The 8,944-nt window shown below is 39.3% G+C and overlaps 1 protein-coding gene across 3 annotated transcripts in view; it reads left to right on the forward strand.

Annotated features, from left to right (window-relative positions):
* Window positions 1-8,944, forward strand: part of LOC130585839 (versican core protein-like) — a 95,931-nt gene that overhangs the window by 20,077 nt on the left and 66,910 nt on the right. For all 3 annotated transcript variants that reach the window (XM_057386497.1, XM_057386498.1, XM_057386499.1), the window contains exons 4-5: window positions 3,853-4,027; window positions 4,145-4,272. In XM_057386497.1, the coding sequence (XP_057242480.1) occupies window positions 3,853-4,027; window positions 4,145-4,272 (303 nt within the window). The remainder of the gene's footprint in view (window positions 1-3,852; window positions 4,028-4,144; window positions 4,273-8,944) is intronic.

Genomic DNA, 8,944 nt, shown 5'->3' on the forward strand with positions numbered 1-8,944 from the left:
CGTTTCTTTCGTGCAGCGCTCGGTCCTGTAACCTGTATTTTTGGGGTGTGTTTATAACCTAAATTGCCTTCTGCGTTAAGGGCGGGAGGATCTGAACCGTGTGTGGCAGCTCTGGGGTGATTTCTGGGGTCTGAAGCCAAAAATTAACCGAGTAACAAGCACTGCCATCACAATTTTTCTCYTTRWGATATCCTTTGCTGGGTGAGGCAACTTGTGAAATTCAGGCTTTATGTTGCCAGCATCCAACACTGCATGTGGCAGCAGCGTGAGCTCACTAGTGAAAGTGAACTCTAATTTATTAGCCATACCAGGAGCTAATAAACTAGCTTCCCCTGCAGTTCCACAGGGGKTTGGTGCGTGATACACAGCAGAGTTGCAATCCAAAGGGGTGTAACCTCAGACCCAGGCTCTTACCCATGGAAACCCTTGTTTGTTAGAAGTTAAACACTTTAAATTTTTTATTTTCTGGTCTAAGACATGAGATAAACGACTAAAAGAGCTCACCCTTGCTCTGACAGAAGTGAATTTCGCGTGCTACAAATTGCTTTYCTATGAGTGCTCTTTCTTGCTGCTACTCCTTCCTGTAATTACACTGACTTTGTTTGCCAGATGTTCGGTGACAACATTATACTGCCGTAGTCTGTTTTCCAGTTGCTTTATYCGTTCCTGGGACAACTCCTTTCTTGCCTTTTCTTTCAGGGAGGAAACAGACAAAGGAGAAGTGGAGGGGAAAAAAAAAAAAATCCTTTACAAATGTTTTAAAGTGCAAAGGCCGGGACAATGGGTTTTGCCCCTCTCTCTGTCCAACTGAAACAATGAAAAGTCCTGCACTTTAATCTCCTTAGCCCCAGGGGTTCTTCTAATTATTGCAGCTGTTGCACAGGCTTATGCATAGTGACGTCCTCCTTCCCATTCATCTCGGAGCCTCTTTCATGTCCATGAGCTCCTCGCTGGAAACCGAGGAGCCTCCAGCTCTGAGAATAGGTGAAGTTTACCTTGTGCATCAGGGCGAGGAGAACAAAGCATTCCCCGAGTTCCTTTCCAGGATTTACAAATGACCAAAGGCTCTTCTTTTGGCCTCGGCGAAATCCACTTTAAATTGGCTGGGATGTTTAACTCTTTAGTCCTGGCTTGTTCAGGTATCACGAGGYTCTGACRGAGTGAAAAAGGCARTGGTGCTTCCAATATGGAGAAAAAAACAACCCTGAAGGAATGAGAGGTGAAATAGCTGTTGTGGAAAATGCACTCATTTCTTTAAACAGCAGGAATCTTTAAAAAAAACACCCAAATTTAGAAAAATCTGTTCCTATCACCTCTAATGCAACAAAGCTTTTCATGTTATGATTTCTGGGGTCTGAAGCCGAAAATTAACCGAGTAACAAGCACTGCCATCACAATTTTTCTCCTTAAGATGTCCTTTGCTGGGTGAGGCAACTTCTGAAATTCAGGCTTTATGTGAGAAGCATTTTCTTTTGAGAAAATGCTTCTCTTTTTTTCTGAGAAAAGAGAAAATGAAAATGAAAAATGCTTGCTTTTATTCTGAGAAGCAGAAACTCCTGTGCCCGGTTTAAAGTCGTATAGTATCACTTCAGCAATTTTGGAAAAAAAAAGAGATAATTAATAAAAATTAATGCAAAMTACATTTAAAATAAGATTAAAACATCAAACTGAGATAGCAAATTGCTTCAGATGCTTGGACATTTCTGACTCAGCATCAAACATAGTGTATTACAGGAACACGGTTGTAACCAAAAAAAAGTTTTAAAAAGTTTGTGTATGTTCAAAACTAACATGTAGTAAAGACAGATGCACAACTTTTGAATGTTATTATGGGTTTGTAGTTATGACACAGGGTAAATAATTTATCTGTTTCTGTTGTGAGCTCTGTAAAAGCTGCCCATTTTTAAATTCTAGATCCAGGACACCAGACAGGCCTCCTGAACTCGTGTTTTTATTTACTGCTGCACTACTAATACAGAAATGCTCACTTTTACCAGCAGGTGTTTTGCTCACAGTGTCAACCGGTGTTACTAAATAATGAATATATTAGAATAAATATTTTTACTCATACTACATGTTAAAAAAATACACATATTCTGACAGTATTTTTGGTTATTTTAAGTTTTAAATGCCAATGTTGCCTTTATGTTGTGAGGTGGTTTATCAGTGAGGCTGTGTGGAACAGGGTGTCCCCCATCCACACAGAAATTCTCCTTTGGCTCCCGGCACAGGATGAAGATGCCCTTTGGAAGCTGTCCCTGTTCTCTGCTAGTTCTTGAAATCCACCCAGAAATTGTTTGGAACGGTGTTGCGGGGCATGAGCCAAACAATTCAGCGAATTAACCTAACAATTTAACACCCCTAGTGGCTGAATTTCAGGCACCTGGAAAATTYAATTTAATGATACAAACATAGCCGTAATTTTCCAGGGTGTAATCCTCACTTGTCACTGTTGCCAAACAACAGTTGTGTCCCGCTGGAGCTGAAATCACACTGTTGCTTGGAAGAAGCTGGTTTATGACTGGTTTTGTCAGTGGTTCTGAAAAGTATTTTGTGGGGATGTTGGTTGTCTGCAAGCTTGCAACAGCAGCTGCAGCTGGCGTGTGATTTCGTGTGAAATGATGAAATATGGGGATTCCCAGCCTTTCCTCTTGTATTTCCTGTTTCTCTGCAAGCAGCTTTGATAAAAAATTATTATCTGATGGCTGAGTAGTTTTCAGATAATATTTTTTGTATTAATTTCTTGGTGAGTCACAAGAAGAAAAAATGTCTATTTTCTATTTATTTGCCATATGTGGATTTTTGATGGCTGGCAAAGTTTTACTGGATTTGATTTCTAAATATGTTGGAAATTCTTGCATCAATAATTTGCTAAGTGACCTGTATTTCTATTTGTTTGTAAATTAGCAGACTTACTCTATCTTTCAACAATGCTATAATAGCAAAGACTTGTTGTAAAATTAATTATTTTTATCATCTTACCATTTCCCAGACTGTATTACAGTATGTTATTTCCTCATCATGAAATACTCCAGTAAAACCATCAGGGAGAAAAAGCATTTTATGGTTTTGGGGTTTTTTTTTTTGCTTGTTTTGTTGCCATTGTGTGAWTTTTTTATGGTGTTGCAATGCTTCTGAGGATTTTAGAGTGCAATAAGTGAGGTATTGCAAGGGACGTGCCTTTGATGCTAAACTGCACAAGACACTGGTAATAGGAGGAAATGATTTTGCAAGGTGGAATGGCTTTTTTTGTGCCACTTCAGTGCCCTTTATGGTTTGTTGTAGCTGTTGTCTAATTCAGTGGGAATTGTGTGTGTGTGTAAAACCAAATGTGGCTTTCAGACAGATCCCATCTTAACCAAAGCCATCCTCACTCCAGACCTCCCTCTCCAAAGGTCTCACATGGTTCAGAAACTGCTGAAATTGTTAAAGTCCTTTTCAGAATCAGAAAAACCCCAAATAAAAGTGCGCTTAATTTGGTTTGTATTATTATTTGTAGTGTGTGCAGATAAACATGGCTATGAAAAATTGAACAAAAGCTATCTATTGACAAATGCTATATTTGTAGTGATCTTTGATGTGTAGGAAAGGACACCAGGCCCATCACTGACTAAAAAAATCTGCTTCAAAAAGCAAATTTTGGGGGTATTTTGTCATGATCAGTAGCTGCCACTAGAGGGAGAAACATCATTTATGCCATCTTTTATCTCTCATTTTTAATAYTATTTTCATTCTACCCACTGTTTTTCAGGATTGTAACCACACCTAAGTGAGGCTACAGAAACAACTCAAATTACACAAGTTTTTTGCYATTTTTGCCATTAACACATTTTTTTTTTTTTGCCTTCTCAGGTGTTGTGTTTCACTACCGCGCCGCCACCAGCAGGTACACCCTGAATTTCACGCAGGCCCACCAGACCTGCCGGGACAACGGGGCCATCATGGCCAGCCCTGAGCAGCTGAAGGCTGCCTAYGAGGATGGTTTTGAGCAGTGTGATGCTGGCTGGGTGTCTGACCAAACCGTCAGGTGAGGCTTTAAAAAGGACCCTTTTGCACATTTCACCAAAATTTGTGTGCCTTGCCCGTGCAGAATTCAACTGCTGATTCGCTGTCATAATAAATTTTGCTTTGTGATGTGTTTCAGGTATCCGATTAGACACCCGAGAGTTGGCTGCTTTGGGGATAAAATGGGAAAAAAAGGGGTCAGGACATATGGGCGCCGCTTCCCCAATGAGACATACGATGTTTATTGCTACGTGGAGCGCATGGAAGGTAAGATGGGTCTGCAGAACCTGAGAGTTCCTTGCAAGGCTTAAAAAATGACTGGCCCAACGTGGAGGGGCAGAGAAATAGGAAATTATGTTTAAAATAAATTTTGGCTGCTTTGGGAATTGCCAAACAGAGGGAACCTACAGTTTGTGGTCTTGCAGGTCTTAATTAAAGGCCAGTGTGGASTCTACAAAGAGGCAGTCAGGGTTGAAGCTGCCTATAGTTAGTGCAGARTATCTCACAAAAGTTGCTGCTGAAGCAACTTATTTTTTGAATGTTATAAAAGAATTTTTGAAAGAAATGCATTTTGAAAGAAATGCATAGTTTGAGAAACTATATGTACTATATATAAGTGTATACAAAGATAGATATAGTATACATGCTATATAGTTCATAAAGTGTGTAATTAAGTCTTTTTATTTGTCCGTGGCATAAAATTAGATATTGAATTGTCCTCTATGTTTAATATCATCTTTTTATTAAGGGGTCATCTCAGATTCAAAAAGAAAAAAAAAAGAAGAAAAACTTTGTAGTTTCTGGATCTTGTGTAGTAAAATTATTAGAGATACTTTACAACCAAAATATTTTCCGCTTACTACAGTGCCCTAAGTATGTCACACTGCTTCTCTTTGACAGGTTTTTGTTCCATACCAGTTCCACAGTTCCTTTCTGAAAAAAAAAACCAAAAAAAACAAAAAAAAAACAAAAAACCCTGCTAATTTCTAATTAAACATCTTTGGGGATGATCCTTCASTGTTACACATTTAATTCAGTGCTCTTGCAGTCAAGAGAATGGTAAATCAGCCATGACGCTGAGCACTCCTGACTTTGTAGGTACATATAATTTTATGTATCTACATACATAATTTTATGTACCTTTGTGTGTACATATAATTTTGCAAAGCAATTGGAAAATGCAGCTTCTCAGTGTTTGTTTGTAATCTGTCCTAGATAAGATAAAGATTGGATCATGCAAATTTTTTTCCTGCTGATCACTTACAGGTTTTTGTGACTGAAACCAATAAGTGTTTTGCTTAATAACTGAAAATTTGTCCCAGACCATTTCAATTTCAAGTTGGAGATCTATACAATACAAGCAACACAGGCATTGCAAAGCCTCCAGAAAATATATATGCTTGAGAATTTGAAACTTGAACTTAAAAATTGGCAGAATTTTGTTGTTTTAATTTTAGTTATGTCCCATTTATATCTGTTAGTGAGCAGCACCTCATCTACATCTACATCTGTCATCTACAGCCACATTTGATCTCCATCAGTCTTTGATGGGATTGAATTCTGAATCACCTCTAACTCAAGGTTTTTAAATTCAGTTTCTGCCTTTCATAGCTTGCAAAAAGAAGTTTYAGTCAAAAACCTAATCTGTATCACTTCTGGGTGTAGAGCAATTCCTTGTTCCTTTCTCTCTTCAAGAGCAGAGAAGTGAAACTGATACAGAGAAGCTAATCCTGGATGCATGTCAGCCAGCAATTCCTCAGGGTCCAATATTCTTACTAAACTTTCAAAAGAAGTCAAAACTGACTAAAAGAAGTCAAAACTGAAACATTTTTCACTGAGGCTGATGGCCTCTGCTTGGAACAACCTGGAACCAGACTCGTGTGTGGTTCAAAGAGGCTGCAGTGACGGTGCAATCCTCACAGCTGAAAACATGCAGGTCCTCCATTACTCATGGACATTGATTGGTTCTTCTTTGTTGTAAAATTTAATTTAGCAAGATTTAGGACCTGGTTTCCCTCTCTGACCTCATCCACATGTCTGTCCTACCGTTGCAAGTTAGGGCAGAATAAGGTGGAGATCTGGTTCATTATATTGAACAAGTTTTATGCCATATTATTATAATAGTTAGCCAAAGACACTCCCCAGCTTAGTTTCCCTTTTGTTGTTGTTATTGTTATTTGTTGGTTTGTTTTGGGTTTGTTTGTGTGGGTTTTTGTTGGTTTTTTTTTTCCTTTTTTTGGTGGTGTTTTTGGTATTTTTTTTGTGTGTGTGTGAGAGATTTTATTTTTTTTTTTCATTCTTTTAGGAGTTTTGAAATTGTTAGGAGTGTGAAAGGAAATTCTATGACCTCCAGAAGGAGTTTATGGGTACAAGGTATAGAAACAGCATAGGCAGRTTATACTGAGATCAATGAGTTTTTATTTCTYATAATGAGAAYCACTCACCCACACAGTGRTCTAAGACAGAGATTTAGACCAAAWATTRGTKGAGTTATTGGAAGGAGAAGGTTGCACTAAACTAGATTATTGTGTTGATAGGGAATTTCATGTTCATGATTTAAAATTATGCCAAATTTTTGATGGTCCTRTCCACCAAAGGCTGATYYTGAAAGGTATGACCTTTAGCTCATKACTTAATTCACAAATAARAAGCCTTCCATGGCACTTAGGCTGTTCTGAAATAATGCTGAAATACAACTTTTTCTATGCCAGTTTGAAAAGCTTATATCTGTGCACCCTGCTCGGATTCGATGCCAAATCTATAAGACTTTCTTGCACTCAACAGTTCCTTATTTGGAGGGTCTGTGCTGRTGGAATGACTATTCATGGCACAAACTGGTGCCTGACTGATGATATCAAAATTTGGGCTGGGACGAGGGTGTCACCGTGGAAGCCATTGAACAGTTATTGGTCTCTTGGCTGCTTCTGCTGTGTCACCCCAGAAAGCCATAAATGGTGGTGGGAATTCCAGCAATACATTATAAAAAAAAAAAAAAAATGTGCATTGAAATTGCAGTACTAATTTGGGTATTTGCACTGAGGATTTGTAGGAGCAACTCCATCTCAATTTTATTCCTTTTTGGCCATATGGAATCGTGAAGTTAGCCAGAGACATGGATTTCTCCTTAAATCACAAACTATTATCTTAAATTAAAACCAGTTATCTAGGCTAACTCTTACCATTTCCTTGTTCTGAGGAAAGCCAGAAAGATTAAAGGATGAATAATCTTAATTTAAATAGCATGAGTTTTGCTGCAACAGTCTGAAGAATAACTGCAGGAAGGATTTAAAAATTTCTGAGCTCCTAGAGATAAAAATGAGAACCTGGAGTCAAAAGGTACTCTCTTGTTATGAACTGTTACATTCCTCATATTTCMTTGCATATTTCAGCGTACCAAGCAACAACAGAAACATTTAGGATACTTTTAACTGAGGAAGTGATTTACTGTTAGAGAGTTTAAAATGATTGAGCTGTAAAAGTTTGGGTGAGGTTCTCTCAGCACCAAAGGTGTGTCTCCTGTGGAATAATCCCTTGGATGGAGATGTGTGGTGGGGGAGAAGAGTGTGAATTCTTCAGATGAGCAGTGTGTGGTTAATTCAGTATGAGAGGTGGAGATAAAATGCTCACCAAAGGTGGAGAGTGAGGGTTTCTGCTGAACCACCCCATCAGGATTGTGTCTGGCCAGCCCCACTCAGAACGTGCCTCTGTCATGTGAAAATGGGGCACTCACACCAGGAGAGGGTTATTTTTGGGGTGTCTGTGGGGAAGATGGTACAGCTTCCCTTCCATGCAGCATCTCCCCCCGCAGTGAGAGCAGGGAAGGAGGAGAAAAACCAAAACCAGATGTCCTTGGAATACTTTCCACCTACTCTCATGCGGTTTTTGCTATTGTCATGGAAATTTCTGTCAGAGTGATGGTCATAGTTAAAGGAGTGTAAAATATTAACTGCATTAATATTCTGTTATAATATTAAATTGTAAATATAATTAAATAGTGCAAAATACAGGTGAGAAGTTTCTTCTGTGTTTTGGGCAACTAACCATCTTCCCTGGAGTGTGTTTCTGGAGCAACAGCTAGATTAGATTTCAAAACTGGGACAACACAGAAGAGAGATTTTTTTTTCTAGCTCGGGGCCTGTGGTAGAATTAATAACTTTTGCATCATGCTGGACACTTATCCAGCATGACCTGTATGGATTTATATCATGCAGGGTTAAGTTCTCAAGAGGATTCCTGGTCAGCCAGTGTGTTTGCACAGAATAGACTCAGGACATCCAGGAGGGTTTAATTAAATCATTGCTGCTGTGCATCAAAAGGAACCAAATTACTTGTTCTGGCGTGCAAAAGAACTCTTCTCCAGCTTGTCCAGCCTCCTGCTTTAAAACTGAACCAAGATGTGTAGGTGCTTGTGGTTTTCCAGCCCTGCAGGGAGGTTTTGGTAATTAGTGACTTTGTTAAGGACACTTTATTACCCTGGTGTGTCAGTGAACCAGAGTACAGCACAGAAAGAGAGGAGAGGAATGTGGAAGTTCTTGGTCCTGAAGGCAACAGGCTTTAGTCCTCAGAGTGATGATGGCATTCCCTCTTCTCTGCACACTCGATTGTGTCCTAGAAATGAAGCTTGGAACAGATTTCACATTTCTGAGGAAAAGAAAGTCCTGAAGGCAGAGTGTCATGACTGTCTGGGCTCTGACCTGCTGGCCATGCRGCTGTGAGGAGCAGTAACAGGTGAGAAAATGCCCTTAGAATGCTCTGTATAATATCAGAAAAGATGGCATTTTGTCACTTTTAGCCARCTTTTGTACCTGACCCAGGTCACCCTTATCTGCTGTAGTCACAGAACCCAGAAGTTCCAGCACTCCCAAAGGACATCTTTGCTTGATGAACTTGTGGGTTCCATCTCTCAGAAACCAAGGAACAGGTCTGGAGTTCCTCCACA

This window comes from Malurus melanocephalus, unplaced genomic scaffold, assembly GCF_030028575.1.
Source record: "Malurus melanocephalus ecotype Western Australia unplaced genomic scaffold, MMel_1.1 scaffold_976, whole genome shotgun sequence".
Taxonomy (NCBI): domain Eukaryota; kingdom Metazoa; phylum Chordata; class Aves; order Passeriformes; family Maluridae; genus Malurus; species Malurus melanocephalus.